Below are 26,224 nucleotides of genomic sequence, written 5' to 3'. Positions count from 1 at the left end.
ATTGCTGAAGACACCAAATAATTAGGCTGCAAGGCCACTGAGAAATCTTGCTGGAACTGAGCTGATAACCTCCTCCATGTAGACCAGCTGACAGAAAGCTGGAAGAAGCCATTCTGCATGCAGTTCAATGGAAGAAAGAGAAATCACCAGTGAAGATACTCATCAGTGGACACTGCAAGCCTTATAATTAATTGGTCAACCAAGCCAAATGAGCCGACAGGTGCAATAGTGGCATGTCTGTTATGGGGGAAAACAACTGCCCTCTAATTGGACTGGAGGTCCGCTCCATGGGAAGGAAATACATCCCTGATACTGAAAACTTAAAACAGGGTAGTCATAAGCCCTAGGGATATAACATCTGCTGTTGTCTGGCCAAATGTATATACTATGTTTATCAAACTACCCAGTAAGCACTTCTGTTAATCTTCACACCCTTATATTAATGCTATTCTCACTTTTGGTTGAGAATTTTCTCTTTTCAGATGGCAATGACCTTGGGACGATTCAGGAGGTATCATGGTGATGAAAAGAAATGACTGCAGTGCTCAGTACTGCAATATCTGTATCACACCTTCCAAGGCTCAGGGTCTAATGCAGAAGAGGTGGCGGAAAGATGTAAGAGCCAAAGGAAGGGCAGGACTCCATACAACATGCTCCCTCCAGACACAAAATGGCCTGGATATCCATGGCCTCACAGTGCCTGATAATACCTGCATGAGACCATCATAAGAGGAGGAAAAGATCAAGACATCAAAAGTAAAAGAGAGACTGATTGAGATGGGGAGGGGGTATGATGGAGAGTGGAGTTTCAAAGTGGTAAGTGGGAGGGGGGGAAGGAGGGTATCACCATGGGGTATTTTTTATAATCATGGAAGTTGTTAATAAAAAAATTAACTTTTTTAAAAAAAATTAAACAAACAGGATTGGAGAGATGGCTCAGTGAGTAAACACACTTCCCATGAGGACCTGAGAGGGGCTGAGGCCACCTAAGTTCAATTCCCTAGGACCCCTGTAAATAGTTGGGCATGAACACATGTGTGTCACCTCAGTTCTGTGGGGAACAGAGACCTGAGAATTGCTGACAAAAACAATAACAAAAAAAAAAAAAAAAAAAAAAAAAACCAGCAAGTACCCAACGAGCCACTCTCTCTGTGACTCTGGGGATCAAGGTCAAGCCAGCTGTGGTAGGGAGTAAGAAGAGGCCATGATTGAGGGAACAGGCTACAAGAGGCCTACACCCATTAAACGCTCTCTAAACTAACAATGGTTATCCCATTTAACCTGTGCTGACTTCACTCTCTGTTGGAGAAGCTGCTTCTCTTTCTCAGATTGAAGCAGAACCTGAGGAGAGAATCAGCCCATTGTACTTCACCAGGGCCCCAGCTGAAACCACAGAGGAATTGGGGAAATGAGCAAGAGTGCTGCTTTCTTGGTGAAGCTGGTATCAGCACATGGTGAAGGACGTAGGCACCGAGAACACTGGTCTTCTACCAAACCAGACACAGAGGCTCGCAAGATCTCATCACTGAAGTAGACCTAAAATGAACCCAACATGGCCCAGGGAAATTTGTGGAAGAGAGGGCAGACAGACTGTTAGAAACACAAGTCGGGACATTAGGCACAGGCATTGCCTCTTCCCCATAACTGATGGCTACTCCCATAGTACACAACCCCCAGGGGAATAACCAACATCCCTAACGAGGAGGATGCCTTTGGATGGAGGGCAGGGATGAGGGTAAGGATGGTACCAACATGTGCTGTTTACATACTGAGTATGTACGTAACTAATAGAAGAAAAAAAAAAAAAGAAAAGAAAACTCAGGAGTGGAGTCCACTATCCAGCCCAGGCTGCCGCCACAGAGGTCCACCCACCCATCCTTCAGACCATGCCCCTGTCTTGTTCACCATGAAGCCTGCTTCTGCAAAGTGGTACAATTGAAGAGACTATGTCTTCATTGAATTTTGTGTTGAAGACAGTAAACATGTTAATGTAAATTCTGAAAGCTCCAAACTTACTTTCAGTTGTCTTGGAAGAAGTGATAATTTTAAACATTTAAATGAAATTGATCTTTTTGACTGTACTTCTCCGAATGATTCCAAGTATAAAAGAACAGGCAGATCAATTTTATGTTGTTTACAAAAAAGAGAATCTGGCCAGTCATGGCCTAGGTTAACAAAAGAAAGAGCAAAGCTTAACCAACTGGCTTAGTGTGGACTTCAATAATTGAAAAGACTGGGAAGATGATTCAGATGAAGATATGTCTAATTTTGATAGTGTTTCTGAGATGATGGACCACATGGGTGGTAAGGAGGTAGACTTTCCAGAAGTAGATGGAGCAGATGATGATTCACAAGACAGTGATGATGAAAAAATGCCAGACCTGGAATACGGACTTTGTCACCTGGATTTTGAGAAAGAAAAATAACTTTCCTGCAAGATTTCATAAAAGAGAATTCTTGAGTTGATAGCTCTGAGGGCAGATGCTTTAACCCAATGTTCAACATGTTTATTTTAAAGGCTTCACTAAGGGTTAATAATGTATGAGGCAATTTTAAGTCGACTAAGGCAAAATATCCTTAGGCATGAACATTTCCCAGACTTCCCATGAAGCTGTTGAGAACCTAGACAATTGATTCAGCAGTTGTGATAAATAAAAACTTTTCACCTAAGTCTCCTTTACTTCATAACACAGTTACTGACATAAGCTCTCAGTTTAGGGAAGGATAAGGAGTTTTAGATACTAGTACATGGACTTAAAAGTGGCTGAAACAAATTGGCCAACATCTTAAACTGACAAACCTACCTTTCTCTATATTTTTCAGGATTGTTCCACTAAAGTTTATTTTTCAAAAAAAAAATGTATTTCACATTATTGTACATAAGTGATCACTTACCAGTGTTCTGGATGTATCTTAGCTAAAATTTTATACATTTGCTAATTGCTTCTCAAATTTCATTTCTTCTCCTTTGCCTCCTCTATCTGCTTTAATAATATCTTGAAATTTTCCATCAAATTGTCTGAGCAGAAATTAAATACCTACAATTCCATGGGTGAGCCCTGAATACCTTAAACCAATCAGGATTTCTTTGTTTCCAGGCCCACAGAGATTTGTTCAGGGATGGGTTTTCTAATAAAGACTTCTAAGAAAAAATTTATTATATTTTTCTGACATTAATCCAGCAAGCACAAACCCTTATGAACTACAGGCAACCTTGGACCATGAGGGGACAGTCTGGATGAGAACAGAGAAGGTAGTAACAGAGAACAAGAAAATAGGTCCAAAATTTAAGCCACACACTAAGGTTCACTTGAAGCCCATATGATTATATTTTCTGATTCCTGCTTAATTCCTATTTCTCCTTTGGCCACTTTTCTTTCACTTTCAACTGAAAGACTGCCAGTGAACAAGGTCCCTGCGATGGAGAAGGAAGAGGAGGGTGCTTGTAATTAGCACTGGATGGATAGTAATTGTTTAAGGAAAAGAAAGAAGTGCACAACAGAATGGTTCTGTCACGTCCTCTACTGTGATGAACACAACTACCTTCTCTTCAGGGAGGATGAGCCTCCTGAGTTCTCCCCAAAGAACTGATGCAACCCATTCATTGAAAGAGAGCTGGACCACGCAATAAGAAAGAGCCAGGCAAAGCAAAATAGTTGTTTGAGTAAGGTTGGGAGGTGTAGAAGCTAAAAGGTATATAATAAAATGTAGTGAAAGATTATTTTTTAATCATGTAAGTAAAGAGGACACAGACTGACAGAAACCTCCAGAATAGGAGGACAACCTAACATAGTGGTTCATAGTGCTAAGTGACTAGCTGAGAGTTGGCACCTGGGACCAGATTTTATATTCAAACCTCATTTATCAGTAGCTGTCATGATCTCTCTAAACTTCCCTTAATAATATTAAAATGTCATCTTCCGGAGCTGGGCAGAGTGGTGCATGCCTTTAATCCCAGCATTTGGGAGGCAGAGGTAGGAGTATCACCATGAGTTCAAGGCTACCCTGAGACTACATAGAGAATTCTAGGTCAGCCTGGGCTAGACTGAGACTCTACCTGGGGAGGGGGGTCCTCTTCCTATAATAATTGTGAAGGTCCAAAACTATAATCCAGGGAGACTCTCACAGAGTGTTAGGGAGGTGCATGCATTCATTATCTGTAGTTATAAGAATAAGATGGAGTTGGGCTGGAGAGATGGTTTAGCAGTTAAGGCACTTGCCTGAAAAGTCTAAGGACCCACGTGCTACTCTCCAGATCCTATGTAAGCCAGAGGCATAAAGGTGAGGCAAGCCCAAGGTCGCACATGCCCACTAGGTGGTGCGAGCATGGAATTCAATTTCAGTGGCTGAGGCCCTGGCATGCCAATTCTCTCTCTCTTCCTCCCTCCCTCCCTCCCTCCCTTTCTCTCTCTCTCCCTCCCTCCCTCCCTTTCTCTCTCTCAAATAAAAAAAAAATTTAAAAATAGAATAAGACGGGTGAACACATGACAGCAAAACACAATTTGACTTTGCTTCTGGTCTTACTTGGTAGCAAGCAGTATTAGAGGTACTAAGAGAAATTAATACAAAAACCACATTTCTGAAAGACAGCTTTTGATACTTAGTTTGCTGTAAGGCACATACTCTGACAGAGCAAATATCAAATGTCAAATTGGCCTTCAATGCAGTGTACTTTGGAGAGGGAAGGGAGAAAATCACTTAGCAAAACAAAATATCAAAAGAAGTCAACATACCACTTCAGGGCTTGATTGCACAGGACGATGTGTGTGACAACGCTGCCAGGGCTCCCAGTGCGGAAGGGGACTGGCAGACGTAAGCAGGAGGCTGCACGGATGTGGCAGAGGCCTGGAAGAGCTGGATGAGACAGTCCCTGGAGCTTTTGGTTCAACCTTGAACCTCCCCCACAGGAGATGGCCTGGCAGCCAGGCTTAGGCTGGGCGGAGAATCAGATTGGAGAAACAAAACAAGATCAGTGGAAAGCCTTAGGGACCAGGAAGGAGAGGTGGGACTTGGGTTTGGTAGTGACACCTGGTGCCCGATGTTAACAACCAGGCTGTCTCTTATTTGTAAATTACTCTGTTGGTAATAACAAAGAGCCATTGCCGGGCGTGGTGGCGCACACCTTTAATCCCAGACGTGGGAGGCAGAGTAGAAGGAATGCCGTTGAGTTCGAGGACATCCTGAGCCTACACAGTGAATTCCAGGTGAGCCTGGGTTAGAGTGATAGACTATCTCAAAAAAAAAAAAAAAAAAAAAAGCGCGACGCCAAAGGCACGTCGCCTTTCGTCTTTTCAGCATCCAGGACTTGGACTCTCTTCACCACCTTTTGGTAGCGCAGGGGAGGCTGAACCTCATCCCCATCCTCCAAGTCAGCCTAGGGCGGTGGCGGAGACCCCGAGCCGGCAGCCGGTCCCGGAGGGCTGCGGGGGCGGGCCCACCAAGGGGCGGGCTCAGCCGGCTGGTCCCGCCCGCACCGGCGGTCCACAGGCCACTGCAGCGACACCGAGCCTGCGGCGGTGCCGGTGGGGCGAGCTCGCGCTCCGTGGTCGCCGCAGCCCGCCGTGCCCCCGCGAGAGCGCCCCGCCCGCCGCCGCGCTGCAAGCCCGGAGCGTGTCCTCTGCCCTCGCGGGGACAGAGGTCCCCGCCGCCGTCATGCTGCCGGTCCTGTACACGGTCCTGGCGGGGCTGCTGCTCCTGCCGCTGCTGCTGAACTTCTGTTGCCCCTACTTGTTCCAGGACTTGCGCTACTTCCTTCAGGTGGCCGGCTTAGCCCGACGGGTGCGCAGCTACCGGCAGCGGCGGCCGGTGCGCACCATCCTGGCGGCCTTCCTGGAGAAGGCGCGCCACACGCCGCACAAGCCTTTCCTGCTCTTCCGCGACGACACGCTCACCTATGCCCAGGTGGACCGGCGCAGCAACCAGGTAGCGCGAATGCTGCACGACCACCTCGGCCTGAGACAGGGCGACTGCGTGGCCATCTTCCTGGGCAATGAGCCGGCCTACGTGTGGCTCTGGCTGGGGCTGGCCAAGCTAGGCTGTCCCATGGCCTGCCTCAACTACAACATCCGCTCCAAGTCTTTGCTGCACTGCTTCCAGTGCAGCGGGGCGAAGGTGATGCTGGTCTCCCCAGGTGAGCTGCGGGTCGCTGGTCCGCCACTTGGTACCCACTTGAGCCACGGGAGCTGCAGAGCAGTGTCGGGGTCGGGGCTGAAAAGAGTGGTTCAGATTGGAAGTAGAGGGGCACGGAGAGAGGATGACAACGTGAGAACCACCTGTTGTGAGCCTTTATGAACAAGCGCTGTGTTAAATCCCTCATATCAAGTGGGAAGGGGCTGCATATAACGTAAACTTTTAAGTCGTCTCAGGTTACTTATAATAGTTAAGGCAATGTTAAGCGTAGTTACCCAGTTCTTAAAAATTGTTGTTAAAAAGGGAAGAGGGCCAAAACAAATGGTGTGTACATGCTCATCACACAACCAATATTTTCCCACGGCAGATGGGTGAGTGTACTGGGGTAACACTGTATATGCTCAGTGTTGCTTTAATGCTCACAAAAGATAAGGGTTACTCTGGGACGTTATAGAGGCCGCTGAACCCCAGAGCCGTGAAGCCTCATACCCAATCACAGAGCTAGAAGTCCAAGGATTAACCAAGGCTACCCACCCCTAAAGTCCATTCTCTTAACCAGTCCTTACATTTACATTAAGACGCAGAGGGTCTTAAAGATGAACTCCTGGAACTTCCAGAGAAATTTTCACCTCTGCTGCTCGATCAAGGAAAAGTCAGCCCCGCCCCCGTCCTTTCCTCTCATCTGTTGAGGCTGTCTTCTCGGGACTCCTTAGGTCTAAGTTGCCGCCAGCATGTCTGGCTTCTCACTGCTACAGAGAAGTTGACTCCACTGAATGTGCAAGGAGAAGAATTTGGGGATCTGCTCCAGTGCTCTTGTGAGAACCCACTTTATCTCTAGCACGTGACTCTTTCATCTGTGTGGTTGCCTTTTGCCACATTTCAACCAGACCTGAAGTGAAAACTGTGCTGAAGTGGTCCCAGGCCAGGAAGAAAGTAAGCTTGTTACCCACACAGCTGATGGGTTTCTCCTCCCACCTGCACTCTGGACTGCTTCTAAGTCAATGAGTGTGGGCTAACCAAGTGTAGGCTAAAAGATAGAGTGACAGGATGGAGGCAAGCAAGTCAAGAAACCCCACCATTTTTGAATACCTGTCTATGTCAAACCCTATAATGGGCTTTTATCACTCTGAGGGATTACAACTATCCTCCGTTATACAACTGAGGGAAATGAGGCTTAAAATTCTAACCTTGATCAAACCAGTTTGTCGTGTGTTCTATGTTATAGCATGCTGTGCTCCACTCAGCTGTAAGGTGTTAGAGCTTTGAGGGATCAAGTACCCGTTTGCTCTACACTTTGTCTCACAGCTCAGGAAACTGAGGCACAGAACAATGAAATGTTCATTCGCTTGTAAAGAACCAGGAAGTTTACAAACCTGTTTCATGTATAAAATATATATAATACAAAAAGCATAGGCTTCATACAAAAGTTTAAAAGCAGATATATGATTTTAAAGGCAGACAAATTATTTTAAGTATGTGATCCTTTCAAAAAAAAAGTACCCATTTATTTCTAGTTGCCTGAGAAATGACAACTTCACTACTTCATAACTGGAAGACTGTGTTACATGTATGCATGTGTGTGTGTGTGTGTGTGTGTGCATGCGAAATGTGCATGCACATGGACAGATGCAGACATGCCACAGCACACACATGGAGGTCAGAAGACAACTTCTGTGTCGGGTGGGTCTTCATCTACCTCCTAGTCACCACCATATTTGCCTGCAAGCTCTGGGGCTATTCTCCTATCTCTACCTCCCTTCTCACCATAGGCTTACTGGAATTATGACCATAGCATCTGGCTTTTTACATGAATTCTTGGTATCCAAACTCAGGTACTCATGCTTGCAGGCAGAAATTTTATCTACTGAGCCATCTCCCCAGCCCTGGAAGAGTCTTATTAAGCCTATCATTGTACCAGATTCCTTAGAAGGAAATTATTAACACCACATCAGGAGGCACTTAAACATTTTCTCAGGCTCTCTTGGAGGGACTTTAGAGGGCTTAGAGTTTAACTGACTAAGAAACTCAGGATTATATGCCTGTGGTTGAGTTTGGTTCTGTAATAAAGTCAGAAACACAACTGTATACAGATGGAATATCCCTGATCTGAAATGCTTGGGACTAGAAGTGTTTTGCAGTATTTTATTTTAGGGTTGGGAGTATTTTACATATATGTGATAAGATATCTTGGGGTGGAATCCAAGCCTAAACACAAACTTTATGTTTCTTGCACACCTTATACACTTAACATAATGGGTATTTTATACAGTATGTATGATAATTCTGTGTATGATATATAGTTTTCCATTTATGGCATCATTCCACACTCAACAATACTGGATTTTGGAGTTGTTCAGATTTCCTTATTAGAGATGCCCAGTCAGTGCCTCATCCAGACATTATTAACCTTCTACCATCAAACACTGTTTACATGGAGAGCATCATGAAATTCTTTCATTCAAATCAAACAAGCCAGGCATGGTGGTGCATGCCTTTAATCCCAGCACTCAGGAGGCAGAGGTAGGAGGATTGCTGTGAGTTCAAGACTACCCTGAGACTACATAGTGAATCCCAGGTCAGCCTGGGCTACAGCAAGACCCTATCTCAAAAAAACAAAAAACAGGGCTGGAGAGATGGCTTAGCAGTTAAGCGCTTGCCTGTGAAGCCTAAGGACCCCGGTTAGAGGCTTGGTTCCCCAGGTCCCACGTTAGCCAGATGCACAAGGGGGCGCATGCGTCTGGAGTTCGTTTGCAGAGAGGCTGGAAGCCCTGGCGCGCCCATTCTCTCTCTCTCCCTCTATCTGTCTTTCTCTCTGTGTCTGTCGCTCTCAAATATATAAATAAAAAATGAGCAAAACTTATAAAAAAAAAAAAAAGAAAAGCAAATCAAACTTGAACTAGACATTCCAGTAGACCTAAGGCTCTCTAATCATTTAAGGCCATGCAGGTTTTTAAAGTACTGTTTTTCTACCTCATTAAGATCCCAGGAAACAGAATTACCCTCTGACCTAAAACAATTACTGAGAACAAAACAGTCCAAAGTTGCACATTGAGCAGATGTTCCCACATAAAAATGTGCAAACTAACCTTTGAGAGAGGTACACAGTTGAAAAACATTCACTTTTTCCAAATCAGTGGGCCACCTTTGTACATGATACCCCTTCACCTAGAACAGCCACTGCAGAGGGAGTAACACAGAGTCCAAAGTCACATGTTGAGTAGTGCATCAACTGGAAAAGTCTCGAATGGACTGATCCTTAGAATTTTGGGGGGATGTTAGAAAGTGTCTTAGAGACATTGTAATCCTACCATCCTTTAATTAACACAAAAATCATTATTTTTCAAAACAGATTCTTGAATCCCATTTCAAAGATTCTGATTGAATAGAATTGTATTAGTGCCCAAGTCATCCTCACCTAAGCCCCAGATGATTTAATACAAATGACCTAAGGAATTCTGCGTGTGTATTTGTGTGTGTGTGTGTGTGTGTGTATGTGTGTGTGTGTGTGTGTGTGTGTGTGTGTTTGCAAATGGTAGTGGGTACAAGAGACTCTTGCCACTGAAAAATCAATGCCAGACGCATGTCCCCCCACCTTTTTTTTTAAAATTATTTATTTATTTATTTGAGAGTGACAGACATAGAGAGAAAGACAGATAGAGGGAGAGAGAGAGAATGGGCGTGCCAGGGCTTCCAGCCACTGCAAACGAACTCCAGACGCGTGCGCCCCCTTGTGCATCTGGCTAACGTGGGACCTGGGGAACCGAGCCTCGAACCGGGGTCCTTAGGCTTCACAGGCAAGCGCTTAACCGCTAAGCCATCTCTCCAGCCCTCCCCCCCCTTTTTTTGGCATCTGGTTTTACATAGGTGCTAGGAGATTGAATCCAGGCTGACAGACTTTGCAGGTGTTTTCATCATTGAGCCTTCTCCCAGTCCCTGATAACTACTCTTTACAAACCAGTCTAGTTTCCTCTTGTTTTATAGATAAACAAAGGAAAGCCCAAAAGGTTGATAGCAATAGCTCCACATCTTGTGGATAGTCAGCAACAGACAGCTGAATACATACACAGTTTTACTTCCAGGACATGATTTACTCTATCAGCCGTCTGAACCTAATACACAAAGGTGAATTCAACTCTGTGATAAGTTTCAACCACAGGGCCTGTTAGCTAATGAAAGTTCATGAACTATATATTAAAATACACTTATGGCTGGCAAGGTGGCAGCACACACCTTTAATCCCAGCACTCGGGAGACTGAGGTAAAGGAGAATCACGTGAGCTCAAGGCCACCCTGACACTACATAGTGAATTCCATGTTACTCTGGGCTAGAACAAGACCTTACCTGAAAACAAAATAAAAAATATATACCCTTATGTTCAGGACCAGCATAGAAGTATGTATCATGAGGACTGGCCCAGTAATCTTAAACTTTTAGAGACTCTTAAGACTTGGACTAGAGAGATGGTTCAGTGGTTTAGATGCTTTGCTGCAAAGCCTAACAACCCTGGTTCAACTCCCCAGCACCCAAATAAAGTCAGATGCACAAAGTGGTGCATGCATCTGGAGTTCATTTGCAGCAGCTGGAGATCCTGGTGCACCCATTCTATCTCTCCCCCTCCCCAACACCTCTCTTTCCTTGAAAATAAATAAATAGATACTTTTGTTTAAGACTTAACAGAGCTCTGTCCTATAAAAATTGCCAGTACCTGGTGCTTTGTTCTGAATTCACTGTATGTACGGAAAGTTGAGGCTCAGAAGCACTTCTCTAAATCATCACTCAGAGAATATGATTTTGTCTCTATAGTGTATTTCAGGAGACTTCTCCATGGCAGAGTATAATTGCAGATATCACACAGAAATTATCTTCAACCAAAGCCAGGCGTGGTGGCGCACACCTTTAATCCCAGCACTCGGGAGGTAGAGGTAGGAGGATTGCCATGAGTTCAAAGCCACCCTGAGACTCCATGGTGAATTCCAGGTCAGCCTGGCCTAGAGTGAGACCCTACCTTGAAAAAAAAAAAATTATCTTCAACCATATGAATTTGTCTTGGTGTTCTAGATAGAAGCCAACTTTCTGGACCAATAATTTTTCATACAACTTCTCAAACACAGAATATGGGTAGCATAGGAAAGCATATTTTATTTCATAAATACCCCAAAAAAGGCCTGAAATATATTTGTTCTGTTGCCATTTGTTCTAGCCTTAAGATCGTTGCTGAACTAGACTTCCTACTGAAAAAATATCACAGGATCATCTGAACATCCCTTCATTAGCTCTCTAGCCAGGTCTGCGTTGCCTGGTCCAACTTAACTATGCATGGCTCCCATGGAATAGTTTTTTTTTTTTTTTTTTTTTTTTCGAGGTAGGGTCTCACTCTGGCTCAGGCTGACCTGGAATTCACTATGTAGTCTCAGGGTGGCCTCGAACTCTCAGCGATCCTCCTACCTCTGTCTCCCAAGTGCTGGGATTAAAGGCGTGTGCCACTACCACGCCCGGCTTAAATAGTTTTTATTCAAGGTTGTAAGGACAATTAAAGCTGCTCTATTCCAAGCCTGAGCTCTAGAGAAATTATAGACCAGCTCTGATCACCTTTCATCTGTTTTGAAGCTGAAAAGAAAAAAGTGGATGTCCTTGAAATAATGTAATAAAAAGAAAATGTTTCCAATAGCTTTCAAAAGTATTCCATTATTGAAAATGCTCAAACACAAAAATTTCATTATAAAAGTAGTATTGAGTGTAGCATTGTTCTCCGCAGAGTATCAGTGGCCTTACTTCTGTAGAAGAGATAATTTTCTAATGACAACTTGAGTCCAGAACCAAGATGTGGAGAAAATCTAATCTCAATTCTTCTCACCTCTCACCTATATGAGCTACCAACAAAGTAACTTAAGTTGTTTGATGCACTTTGTCTCAAAGGCTGGGATTCATTCAGATATCTTTTTTTTAAAAAAAAAAAAAAAAGGCCCTAAAGATAGTATAGTATACAGTAGGCATTTGACATTTGTTGAATTCAGTTGGTGGATTGTAACAGGTTTTCTTCCTGGATCTTAAGAGCCATTGAGCATGAGAGCATGAAAAGCAATGTAACAAAATACATGCTGATGTTAGGAAATCCATTTCAAGCAAGCACCTTTAACCACTGATTATTATTTCCAGCCCAGAAAATCCATTTCAATCTCTCCCAGACTGAGCCTCACCCTTCCACAGACTAACCCTCCCCAAAGTCCTTCTAACCAGTTGCTCATCCAGTGCCTCTGGCCGTGGACCATACTCAGACAGCTACTCCCTCAGTCTTAGTGCAGAGAGGAAGCAGGTAGTGAGCGCAGGACTGGGACCACATTGGAATAGGAAAGTGGAGGGCTCTGCCCAATGACAGAAACTTAGAATGATTATGCTGGACAATTAATGTAAGCAGCCATTATTATAAAAGGACTTTCCCACAGACTGAGAAATAGGAACATAGAGCCTTGGTAGATAGGTGACATAATTTCTTACAAATGTTGGGAGTGTCAGTTTAACAGAATATAGAATCACCATGGAAATTTCCAGGCATGGTGGCACACACCTTGAATCCCAGCACTTGGGAGGCAGAGGTAGGAGGATCGCCATGAGTTCAAGGCCACCCTGAGACTACATAGTGAATTTCAGGTCAGCCTGGGCTAGAGTGAGACCCTACCTCGAAAAATTTTTAAAAATAAAAAAAAGAATCACCATGGAAATAAATCTCTGGGCATGACTGTGAAGAATTTTCTCGATTAATTTAACTGAGGTAGAAGGCTCCATGCTATCAGGCTGGAGAGATGGCTCAGTGATTAAAGGCACTTGCTTGCAAGGCCTACCAGCCTGGGCTCAATTCCCCAGTACCCATGTAAAGCCAAATACAAAAAGTGGCATAAGCTGCTGACATTTGTGTGCTGTGTCAAGAGAAACTGGCACCCCACCACACACATGCATGCAAATAAATATTTAAAAGACCCACCCGAAATGTGGGTGGCACAAATCCATGAGCTGGGGTTCTGAACTGCATATAAGGAAAACTCTAGCTGTGTAGCAGCATTCATCTCTCTCTGTTTCCTGACTGGGCCTGCAGCATGACCAATGGCTTCTTGCTTCCATTGTCGTGCCTTCCCCACCATGACAGACTGTACCTTCTGGAACTTTAAGCTGAAATAACCTCTTCCTTCCTTTAGTGGATTTTTTCAAAAGAAAAATGGGACTGTAGGGATGAGTTAGCAGTTAAGGCACTTGCCTGCAAAGCCAAAGGACCCAGGTTCAATTCCCAAGGACCATGTTAGCAAGATGTACAAGGGGGGCACACGCCTCTGGAGTTCATTTGCAGTGGGTGGAGGCTCTGGCACTCACATCCCCCCCCCCCCGTTTCTCTCTCTGTCTTTCTCTTTGAAATAAACAAAAATTAAAAAAAGAAAAGGGGAGGGCTTTAGAAATTTCTCAGTGGTTAAGGGAATTTGCTTGCAAAGCCTGATGGCCCAGGTTCAAATCCCCAGTACCCACATAAAAAGTCAGATGCACAGAATGGCATGCATCTGGAGTTCATTTGCAGTGGCAGGAGGCACAGAGAAAACAATAAATATTATTTACAAGGAGAGGAAGAGAGAGAATGGGTGCACCAGGGCCTCCTGCCTCTGCTAATGAAACTCCAGACACATACACCAGCTTGTACATCTGTCATGAGTACTGGGGAATTGAACCTGGGCTGTCAGACTGTGCAAACAAATGCCTATCACTTCTAAGCCATTTTTCTAGTCCCTAAAATATTTTTTAAAAGAAAAGTGGCTGAAGATATGGATTAGTGGTTAAGGTGCTTGCCTGCAAAGCCTAACAACCCAGGTTCAATTCCCTAGTACCCACATAAAAGCAGATACACAGTGGCATGCATCTGGAGTTTACTTATAGCCACTGGAGGCCCTATTGTGCCCATTCTTCCTCTCTCTCTCTCTTCCCCCCCTCTCTCTGGCTCTTCTCCCTCTTTCTTCTCTCTATATCTTTCCGCTTGTAAATAAATAAATAAATAAATTTTTTTTTGAAAAAAGCAGGATGAAGGGAACCAGTATCCTACATAATTTTGAATGTTTCCTTTCATACATTGCATGAATAGGCTGTAATCACTTTATTTTCCTTATCTAAGGGACTATTTCCCCATTCTAAACCTTAATAACAATTAGCTGAAGGGTCTGCTCTACTCTCTATACCTATCAGGCAACTTTCTGCATATTTTATTTTTCATTCCCAAGCTTTCAGTAAAGTTTGGATTTATTCTCTTATCAAGAAGATGCAAGCTGGAGAGATTGCCTAACAGTTGGGGTACTTGCATGCAAAGCCAACGGACCCAGGTTCAATTCCCCAGTAGCCATGTAAAAAGTTGAATGTGCCAGGCATGGTGGCATACACCTTTAATCCCAGCACTCAGGAGTTCGAGGCCACCCTGAGACTACATAGTTAATTCCAGGTCAGCCTAGACCAGAGTGAAACCCTACCTCAAAAAACAAAAACAAAAAAAAAAAAAAGTTGAATGTACAAGGTGATGCATGCATCTGAAGTTTGTTTGCAGTGACTGGAGACCCTGGCACACCCATTCTCTATCTGTCTCTATCTGCCTCTTTCTCTCTTGCAAACAAGAAATAAATACAAGCTGGGTGTAGTGGCACACGCCTTTAATCTCAGCACTTGGGAGGCAGAGGTAGGAGGATCACAGAGAGTTCAAGGCCACCCTGAGACCACGTAGTGAATTTCAGGTCAGCCTGAGCTAGAGTGAGACCCAACCTCAATAAAACAATAAATAGATAAATACAATATTTTTTGAAAAGAAGAAAAAATAGGCTGGGCATGGTGGCACATAACTTTAATCCCAGCACTCGGGAGTCAAAGGTAGGAGGATTGCTATGAGTTTCAGGCCAACCTGAGACTACTTAGTGGATTCCAGGTCAGCCTGGACTAAAGCAACACTGTACCTCAAAACAAATAAAAATATGGGAACAAGTTATCCATATTGCTTATTCACAGGTAATTCACATGCTTTAACAGGCACAGAGCAGGTCAAGTCGACAGCCTTTTCAAGCAGGCACTTTACAAAACTTGAACTTGAATGTATAGTGCAGAGAAGTAGGAATCCCAGATGCTCAGTATTATTTTCATTTCATGTGTAACTTTCCACTTGTAGAGAGAGGGATACTAGTTTCTACATCACAATGTTGCTATGTCCTTAATGTGATGTATGTCTTAGAGCTACCATACAAATATTCTCAACCAGTGAGAAATGTAAAGCTTTGTTACTAGTAAGGACGACAGGTGTGGCAGATGCTGTGATGTACTGCACTCTTGCCTGCTCTAGAACTGAGGTACTCCTTCCTCCGCAGCTGGATATCCCAGCTGAGCCCCTTCCCAGGACATGTCTGAGACTGAAGAGAGCCCAGGGTTAAGCACCACACCCCTCAGTCTGAGTCTGTGGACTAACTGATGGACAGAGGTAAAGGCAGGGATGTTCCAGACCCAAAGGAAGAGGATCAGCTAAGGGAGCCACTGTGGGGACTACATCAATTCACCTTCTCCCTCTTCTATTTGCTTAAATATTTTTTACTGACAACTTCCATAATTATAGACAATAAACCATGATAATTCCCTCCCCTTCCCCACTATCCCCTTCACAAATCCATTCTGCATCATAGCCCCCTTCCCCCCTCCCTCTCTCCCTCCTCCCCCCGCCCTCTCTCTTTCATTTTGATATCATCATCTTTTCCTCCTATTATGAAGGTCTTGCATAGGTAGCACTAGGCACTGTGAGGTCATGGATGTTGAAGCCAATTTGTGTCTGGAAGAGCGCATTGTAAGCAGTCCTACTCTTCCTTTGGCTCTTATATTCTTTCCGCCACCTCTTCCACAATGGACCCTGAGCTTAGAAGGGGGGATAGAAATGCTTCAGTGCTGAGCACTCCTCTATCACTTCTTGTCAGCACTATGGTGTCTTCTGGGTCCTCCCAGAAGTGACTGCCATCTGAAAGAGAAGCTTCTCTAGCCAAAAGTGAGAGTAGTATTAATCAATGGGTATGAACATTAAGAAAAGTGCTTACAGGACAGTTTGGTGAACACAATATATGCATTTGTTGTAGAAATTCTCTGGAAAGATCACACCAATGCCAGTATGAGTGAAAGTAGAGGACTTTATTACTCAGGGGCCAGAGAGCTTTGGGTATCCCTCCAAAGAAACTCTGGCCCTGAGCTGAGATTTTATTTCCATTTTATAGTTTTCATAGCCAAGAAGAGAGGTAAGTGAACAAACAAGATGTGATAATTTGCATATGAATCATTTCTGGAGTCAGCCCACCCTAACAGTGAGCTTCATTTTTCTTTGTTTTAGTCTAAATTGTCCTTCCTTTATCAGTCCTTTGGGCTATTTCTGGATAGTTCCTTCTTTGGGATTTTTCCATCTGCTGACAAAGATAAGTTTTAGCTCCTCAACAATTAACCTGTACAGTAACTCAGTGAATCAGTTCAACTTTTAGCTTCTTTTCTACCACAGTCCCTCTTCTTTATCATCATAACACCTTATGATTTTGTATGTAATGGCTGGTATACCTGGTATATCACCTTTATTTTATTTATTTCCGTCCTAGAGTGGATGAACCTGGACAGAGCATTTAGAACACAGGATTTTAACATAAGTCCCAGCATAATTATTATGAGAGGCACCATTAAAGGAGCTAACCGGTATCCCCATGTAGTCCACATAGGGGGCAGGCCCAAGGTCTGGGGTACATCACCTGTAAGACCTCCAGACTCTTGGGTAAGTATGACCTTGAGAACCAAGCATGTGGTCCTTCGTCACTGGGAACACTGACACTGTTATCATTAAACCTTGTATTTAATTTTCAGCAGCAGGAAGTAGATCATAATTATTATCCTTGAAAATATGAATGTCAACACAAAAGAATTATTATAATAAATTCAAAGAAAGTGAGCCCAGAGAGCCTTCTCTGTATAAGATTAGTCAGCAGGCATGACTGTGACTAATCCTATTGTGAGTAGGAGAGCACAGGACATTCCTGCAGTATTGGGGGGGAGGGGGGTTGTACCACATTCTTCAAAAAGAAGCAGATATTCCTGTGGAAGGAAAAGGATATAATATGAGGCAATAGTAAAGAACTATATCTGTTCCGGGGTGAAAGACATAAAAGTCCCTTGGAACTAAGGAACTATATGGATCTCACGAGGTTATCAACTGAGTTGATTGGTCCAGCAAATGGAAGGAGTTAGGATCCTACCCATGTGTCTGACTTTTTTTTTTTTTTTTTTTAATCTCATATTGAAGTCCTCAGCTTCTATCATGTATGGATTAGTCACCTTTCAGGATTGTGACTGGAGCAAAATCACAGTCTTTTTGTCAGGGGCAGATGTCCTCCAGAACTTGACTTTGAGGGGATCTTCTGGGTCCCTGGTGACCTGTTAGCTGTTACAATTGGCTGAGGATACTGTCTTCTTGATTCTGGTGTACTGAGTTTAAATTATTTGGCTGATGGGTGTGGGCCAAATTTCCCAAGGGTATGTGAGTCCCCTTGTGTAATATATCCCCGTTTAATAAGACATATCAAGGAAAGATTGGATTAACATGAATCAATAACTGTCAGGTAAACATAATCAGCAAAGACAATATTGGATCTTTGATTTAAAAGCAAACAGTGACTAATTAGAGCTAGGCAGACACAGAAGGCATGAGCTTAGTACTCTAAACTAGCATCAGGCAGGGCATTCTATTTGTCTGAATCTTGGTTTATGTTGTAATATCTTGAAGTGACATTCTCTTGTTGGGTGTTTAACACTATGTAGGCAGCCAAAATGAACTATGTATGATATTTTAGAGGTTATTCATGGCTCGGTAGAAGAGACTTTAGGGACCTGTGAGGAGTTCTATGAATCTCAGCATTGTCATCTGCTAGGATAAGCCATGCTAACCAAGTGGCCCTCCCTCTTTTGGGAAGCCTGGAGGACTGATATTCCTCTGATGTGACTCTCCTGTTGCAGATACATTGATTTGGAGTCCATCTCAGGGTCTCCATATCTTCCCTGATCAAGAAGACAGTCAACTTGCCTGAGGCTAGAAATTATCAGGTGTCCCATCACCTCCTGTGGCCTTCTGACCTGGGAGCAGGAACCAAAACATTGGTTATCCTTTTAACTCCAATGTTTCCAATCAATCTTGACTTCTATATATGGTTATTAATCACTCAGAGATACTGTAAATATCTGAATAGCAAAACAGACTTAATTAAAAAGGTGCAGAACATATCTGGTTAGCAAAGCAGATCTGGCCATAGAATGACACAATAGTTTAAAATCATTCTGATTAGCATTTAAGTTTAGTTGTCAGGTTACAGTGTAAGCTGTATCTGGAACATAGAAAACATACACATTTTATCTTTTAAGTGTCTTTCAGTTATAACTGTAGGCAGAACATGTTAGCAGCCCTGTAAGTAATATTTTACCTTCAACTTTAAATCAGTTGATTTAATCTAGAAACTGTATATTAGGAAAAGATAAGACAGTATAAAAATTTGGCATCTTTGTTTGAAAACAACTTTGGCTAGTCTGTATACCCATGCAGGTACCAATTACCCCACAAACTGGAAGCAGAACAGCAGAGTTTAAGATCATTTGTCCAGAGTGGGGGATGTGTCTTAAATGTCAATATATCTATATACAATGAACTTAAGATAACAGAAATGAGACCATTACTTAAGTAAAACCTTGACTGAGACTGATTATACACAGCCTAAGAATAAAGTCAAACTTCATCATTGTTGAGCTAACTTAGTCTGATTTTAATATACATTAAAGACATTATAATATACATAGTGATTTCTTCATTAAGTACCTTTAATCATTGAATCATTGTTAACAGCAATATTTGTGACTGGTAGAACATATGAAGCTTAGACAAACTGTATTAACATTGTTTGTATATTGTAGGCTTTCCTAGGACAGGAGGAGTTTCCTCAGTTTTCCTAAAAACAGAGTCACAATAACTAAATCAGTTTTTTGTTTTTGTTTTTGTTTTTGTTTTTGTTTTTTGAGGTAGGGTGTCACTCTAATCCTGGCTGACCTGGAATTCACCATGTCACCTAGGGTGGCCTCAGTGATAATCACCCAGTAAAACAGCATGAACAAGACAGGAACCATCTTAAGGTTACAGTGTCTTGTTTTGTTTTACTTTGTTGTTGTTTTTTTTAAGATATAAGGACCTTATTAAATATTAAAAAGTTGACAAATAGAGGAGCATAGCAAACTCAGTTGAGAACTTTAAAGCCAGCCTTTTATAACCTTATAACCATTATTATGACCAGATTAATGTCAGTAAATTAAAGTTTTAAATTTACAAGCTGAATATCATAACATCTTGCAACTAGCTAGGGCCATCTTTGTTAGTCTGATGTAAGTTCTAGGCTAATACTCACTTAATCTCAAGTATCCTATAGTCTGATCAAGCATCTAGGCCTTTAAACCTTCTGTTTAACTTTATTCATAAACGAGGTGTGGTGGCACATGCCTTTAATCCCAGCACTTGGGAGGCAGAGGTAGGAGGATTGCCATGAGTTTGAGGCCACCCTGAGACTACATAGTGATTTCCAGGGAAGCCTGGGCTAGAGCAAGACCCTGCCTCAAAAAAATAAAAATAAAGTTTATTTGTACCTTCATCTGCATAATTTTACCTTAGAATCTCTGTAACCATTCTGTAACAATTTTCTTTATCAAAAAAACGGGCTGTTTTAAATAAAAGAGTACACCAGACTTGACTTACATTATTTACTCACAAAGATAGATAGATAGATAGATAGATAGATAGATAGATAGATAGATAGATAGATGATAGATAGATAGATAATTGATTTTATCATTTGTTGATTTTTGGAACCTCTTTTTATCAACTGTCTGAAGTACATATTTTAAAATGTGAAAGCACATTAGAACATTTTTGGAAATTTTCTGACAAACTCAGTATTGAATACTTCTCAATTTAAGCACAAATCTTGGAGCTACTGTCTGTTATCAGTTCCATAGAAGCATAAATAAACTTAAAACAGCTACAAATGTCTTATAAGTCCTCATCTGTCTGCAGCAACTTGGTTCTCACCCATCATCATGCTGGGACCAGGACCCTGAGATTCCCTGTGCCTGCAGCTCCCCCTGGCTCTGCAAGGCAGGGAAGCCAAGAAAGTAGAGCCATCAGGGATTTCCCAGGGGTGGCATAAGCCCAGAGAGGTTTGTGTCTTGCCTCCATGTCCAATGATGAGACTTGTGTGTCAGGTTCCCCCTGCTATTTCAGGGCCATGTGGCCATCATGTAGACCAAGCCCCGCAGGAAAAGCACTAAGTGACACATTGGAATGGCAGGTGCTGCAGAGTTGCCACAGCATGTGAGAGCAAGACAGAAGAGTTTCCCCAGTTTCCTAGCACTTGCCTGGGAGTGTCCCCAGATTTTAGCTCTTCCTGATTGTCCTTTTGCCCCTGGGGAACACAGCAGGACAGCATTACCCGGTTCTGCAAGTGGGGGGGAGGGGCTTCCCTCCTCTTCTGGTAGGTACACAGTTGTGTTTAGGGCTTGAGTGACTTTCATCATATTCACTTAACTCAGAAGCATTTGTAAAATCTTGCAGTGAGACATTTACCTTCATTTGTCTTTTCCATCATTTAACCTCTTCCTCAGTATTAGGCCCTGGAGTGGTGGACTTCCCCAGTAGCTCAGACAATATTATCTCCCATTACCCCCTTTCTGTGGCCTTGGTTTTGCCAGTTTTAAGTTGTGTGAGCCAGTCCCTCATTACTGGAGAGTGTGTTAGGAGGCAGCTGTGTGGGGGTGATCTCTGGCCTTGAAGCTTCTGGTCTAGCTAAACTGGCTTTTTGGTTTTCCTAGGAAGAGTTTTTTATTTCTCTTGGGGCTACAAGGCTGCTCCCTGATCTTTCCATTTTAGAACTTTTTTTTTTTTTTTTTTTTGGTTTTTCGAGGACATCCTCCACAAAGAATTTCCCACTGTGTTAGTGCTGCAGAACAGAGACAAAGGCAAAGCCTTCCTGAGCGCACTGCTTGGGACAGAAGCCATTCTGCAGCCTTGGGGCTGTGAGCCACATACATACTTGCACACACATTCATATCAAGTGCACTTTTCATACAGGCTGCACATGGCCATCTTCTCTCACACATTTATTCATTCATTTGAGGTTGAAACAACTTTTCTTCTCTAATTCCATTCACAACCCTGATGGAGCTAGTTACAGAAATGGGAGAAACATGGGTCCTTATCTTGCTGGTTACTGAGTCCAGAATACCATTGGTTCTGACCAGAGGTCCACTTGATGGAAAGAGAGAAATCACATCGGAACAGCATTGAGGCTCAGGGATTCCTCTTGTGGGTATCAGTACTTGCCAGCTCCTCCAGATCTAACTAATCACAATCCCAATTTCCGGTTTCCCCAGGGTATTGTTACCTGGTCTGGAAATCTGATTCAGCTTCATTTCCTTCCACTCAGGAACTTGGGTCCAGGGTTTCACATTCTCCTTGGGCCACCTGGAAAGGGAACCTACAGTCATGTGAGGGGCATACGCTTCCCAGTTCCAGGGACATTTGGCAGGTGGGGAGTCCCAGGAGCAGTAGTCCTTCCTGACCAACTGGGGTTATGGTGAAGGAAAATCTCACAGGGGCCTCCAGAGATGTTGTAGAAATTCTCTGGAAAGATCACTCCAATGCCAGTATGAGTGAAAGTAGAGGAGTTTATTACCCAGGGGCAGAGAGCTTCAGGTAGCCCTCCACAGAAGCTCTGGCCCTGAGCTGAGAATTTATTTCATTTTATAGTTTTCCTAGCCAAGGACAGAGGTAGGTGAACAAACAAGATGTTGTAATTTGCATATTAATCATTTCTGTAGTCAGGCCACTTTAACAATGAGCTTTGTTTTGTTTTAGTCTAAACTATCTTTCCTTTTTTTTTTTTTTTTGTCTGTCTTTCCTTCTTATTGTCCCTGTAGGCCCTTTCTAGACAGTTTGTTCTTTGGGATTTTTCCATATGCTGACAAAGATAAGTTTTAGCTCCTCAGCAATTAACTTGTACAGTAACTCAGTGAATTAGTTCAACTTTTTGCTTTTTTTCTACCATATATTTAGCAAGACAACAGTAGATGTTACATCCCTAGGGCTCATGACCACCCCCACCATAGGCTTTTGACTAGGTTTTCAGTGCCAGGCATGTATTCCCAAGTTGCAGGCCTCCTGCCCAATTAGAAAGTGGTTGGATTCACCCATAACAGACATGCCACTGTTGCACGTGTTGGCTCATTTGGACTGGCTGACCAAATTTAAGGATTGTAGGGTCCACTATTGCTTACCACTGCTGATAACTTCTGTCTCCCATAGGGCTGTAGGCAATGTGGCTTTTTCCATCTTTCTGTCAGCTGGTCTACAGGAAGGAGGTTTTCAGCTTAGCTCCAGCAAGATTTCTTAGTGACCTTGCAGCCAAAGCATGTGGAGTCTTCAGCAGCAGGGTCTGATGGGAAGGGAGCCTTGGTAACAACCTATAATATTTTGGGAACATCAGAGAACTCCCTCGCCAACAACTCACTGGAAGATATCCCACCCCTGGCACTGAAATTTTTCTAGTAACAATCTGTGACTTCTGGGTGTGCAATGATCCCAAAAAGTAGGTTCCATATGGCATATTCATAACATGTTAAGTTTCAGTTAACCCTACCCCTACCCTTACTTTACTCAATCTCTTCCCCTGACCTCACTTAGGCCATTCCACCTCCATAATCTGTTTATCTCCTGTCTAGTTTACTGGCCTCTGCTACCAATTTTTATTCCAACTCACATGTAAGTCTAAACACTTGTAGCTAGGATCCATATATGAGGGAGAACATTTGGTTTTCTGGGCCTGGGTTACCTCACTTAGAGTAATCCTTTCCATATCCATCCATTTCCCTGCTAATTTCATAATTTCATTTTTCTTTGCTGTTGAATAGAACTCCATTGTACCACATCTTCATTATCCACTCATCAGTTGAGGGACATCTAGGTTGGTTCCATTTCCTAGCTATCATAAATAGAGTGGTAATGAACATGGATGAGTGAGTATCTCTAAGGTAATGAGAAGAATCCTTGGGCTATAAATGTAGGAGTGGTATATATATCTGGGTTATATGGCAGATCTATTTTTAGCTGTCTTAGGAAATTCTACACTGATTTCCACAATGACTGTGCCAGATTACATTCCCACCAACAGTGTAGAAGGGTTCCTTTTCTACATCCTTGCTAGCATTTATGGTCATTTGTTTTCTTAATGATAGCCATTCTGATGGGAATGAGATGGAATCTCAAAGTAATCTTAATTTACATTTCCCTGATGGCTAAGGATATATAACATTTTTAAATGTTTATATGCCATTTGTATTTCTACTTTTGAGAACTCTCTATTTGGTTCTTGTGGTGGTTTGATTCAGGTGTCCCCCATAAACTTAGGTGTTCTGAATGCTAGATTCCCAGCTGATGGAGATTTGGGAATCAATTCCTCCTGGAGGCAATGTATTGTTGGGTTCAGGCTTATGGGTATTATAGCCAGTTTCCCCATGCCAGTGTTTGGCACACTCTCCTGTTGCTATTGTCCACCCTCTGCTCATGCCATTGTTTTCCCTGCCATCATGGAGCTTCCCCCTCAAGCCTGTAAGCCAAAATAAACCTCTTTTTCCCATAAGCTGCTCTTGGTTGGGTGATTTCTGCCAGCAATTCTGAGCCTGACTGCAGCAGCTCTGTAGCCCATTTTAATTGGGTTGTCTGATTTCTTATTATTTAGTTTCTGAGTTCTTTGTCTATCCTGGATATTAATCTGCTGTTAGATGTACAGCTGGCAAAGATGTTTCTCCCATTCTGTAGGTTGCCTCTATTCGCAGTGTCCTGTGCTATACAAAAGCCTTTTAATTTCATGATGTTTCATTGGTTGGCTAGTGGTCTTATTTCCTGAGCAATTGGGGTTGTATTCAGAAAGTTGTCTCCTATGCCAATATCTTGAAATGTTTCCCCTACTTTTTCTCTAGGAGTTTCAGAATTTCAGGTCTGATATTAAGGTCTTAGATCCATTTGAACTTGATTCTGCTTCCTGGACAGAGATAAGGATCTATTTCATTCTTCTACATATAGATATCCAGTTTCCCAGCACCTTTTGTTAAAGAGACTATCTTCTCACCAATGAATATTTTTAGCATTTTTATCAAAAATCAGATGGCTGTAGCTGCCTGGATTTACATCTCAGTCCTCTATTCTGTTCCATTGATCAATGAGTGTTTTGTGCCAGGACCATGCTGTTTTTGTTACTGTGACTCTGTAATATAGCTTAAAATCAGGTATAGAGGTGCCATCAGCTTAATTTTTGTTGCTCAAAATTGCTTGGCTATTTGAGGATTTTTGTGTACATCCAAATAAATTTTAGGATTGCCTTTTCTATTTCCATGAAGAATACCATTGAAATTCTGATGGGGATTGCATTAGATGTGTGGACTTCATTTCATAAGATGGACATTTTCAGGCTGGAGAGATAGCTTAGCAGTAAAGGTGTTTGCCTGCAGAGCCAAAGGACCTCGGTTTGATTCCCCAGGACCCATGTAAGCCAGATGCATGCATCTGTAGTTCATTCACAGTGGCTGGAGGCCCTGGTGTACCCATTCTCTCCTTCCCTCTCTCTGCCTCTTACTGTCTCTCAAATAAATAAAAATAGAGTTAATAAAAAAGATTGACATTTTCACAATATTGATTCTTCAAATTCAAGAACATGGGATATCTTTCCATTTACCAATGTCTTCTGAAATTTCTCTCTTGAGTGTTTTAAAGTGTTTTTTGTTGTTGTTTTGTTTTTTTTGTTTGTTTGTTTTTTTGGTTGGTTTGTTTTGGTTTTTCAAGATAGGGTCTTTCTGTAACCCATGCTGACCTGGAATTCACTATGTAGTCTCAGGGTGGCCTCGAACTCATGGAAGTCCTCCTACCTCTGCCTCCCAAGTGCTGTGATTAAAGGTGTGCACCACCATGCCTGGCTCAGTTGTTTTTTTTTTTTCTTATAAGAGGGAGAGAACAAGAGAGAGTGTGGTGGTTTGATTCAGGTGTCCCCCATAAACTTAGGTGCTCTGAGTGCTAGCTTCCCAGCTGATGAAGATTTGGGAATTAAAGTCTCCTGGAGACACTGTATTGTTGAGGGTGGGCTTATGAGTATTAGAGCCAGTATCCCCTTGCCAGTGTTTGGCACACTCTCCTGTTCCTGTTATCCACCTAATGTTGGCCAAGTGGTGATATCCACTCTCTGCTCATGCCATCATTTTTCCCTGCCATCACGGAGCTTCACTCTCAAGGCTATAAATGAAAATAAACATCTTTGTTCCCACAAACTGCTCTTGTTTGGGTGATTTCTACTAGCAATGTGAACCTGACTGCAACACAGAGAAAGATAATTGGTGCACCAGGGCCTGCAGCCACTGCAATCAAACACATGCACCACCACCTACTGTGCATGTGCAACCTTGTACACTTGTATCACCTTGTGTGTCTGGCTTGTGTGGGACCTGAAGAGTTAAATGTTAGTCCTTAGGCTTCACTGGCAAGTACCTTAACTGCTAAGCCATCTCTTCAGCCCTTTAAAGTTTTCATTGTAGAGACTGTTGACTTCCTGGGTCAAGTTTATCCCAAGCTACTTTTTTTTTCAAGGTAGGGTCTCACTCTAGCCCAGTCTGACCTGGAATTCATTGTATTGTCTCAGGGTGGCCTTGAACTCAAGGTGCTCCTCCTGCCTCTGCCTACCAAGAGCTGGGATTAAAGGCATGCACTACCATGCCCGGTCCCAAGACACTTTTCCTTTTTGAGACAATTGTGAACAGGAATGATTCCATGATTTCATCCTTAGCATGTTGTTTGTTAGTATATAGGGAGGCTACTTATTTCTGTGTGTTTATTTTGTATCTTGATACATTGCTAAAAGTATCAATGCCAATAGTTTGCTGGTAGAGTCTTTGGGGTCCTTTATGTATAGAACCATATATCTTCAAATAATGCTAATTTGATCT

At 42.8% G+C, this 26,224-nt stretch overlaps 1 protein-coding gene and 1 pseudogene across 1 annotated transcript in view; both read left to right on the top strand.

Moving 5' to 3' along the window:
• Nucleotides 1-1,906: 1,906 nt before the first annotated feature.
• LOC101595600 lies at nucleotides 1,907-2,426 on the top strand (annotated as a pseudogene).
• A 3,154-nt stretch (nucleotides 2,427-5,580) lies between these two features.
• Nucleotides 5,581-26,224, top strand: part of Slc27a2 (solute carrier family 27 member 2) — a 59,457-nt gene continuing 38,813 nt past the window's right edge. The window contains exon 1 of the mRNA XM_004669728.2: nucleotides 5,581-6,130. Within this exon, the coding sequence (XP_004669785.2) occupies nucleotides 5,653-6,130 (478 nt within the window). The 5' untranslated portion in view covers nucleotides 5,581-5,652. The remainder of the gene's footprint in view (nucleotides 6,131-26,224) is intronic.

Source organism: Jaculus jaculus, chromosome 8 (assembly GCF_020740685.1).
Source record: "Jaculus jaculus isolate mJacJac1 chromosome 8, mJacJac1.mat.Y.cur, whole genome shotgun sequence".
NCBI lineage: Eukaryota > Metazoa > Chordata > Mammalia > Rodentia > Dipodidae > Jaculus > Jaculus jaculus.
Note: the sequence above shows the minus strand (reverse complement) of the source record. Positions and strands in the feature narration are given on the sequence as shown.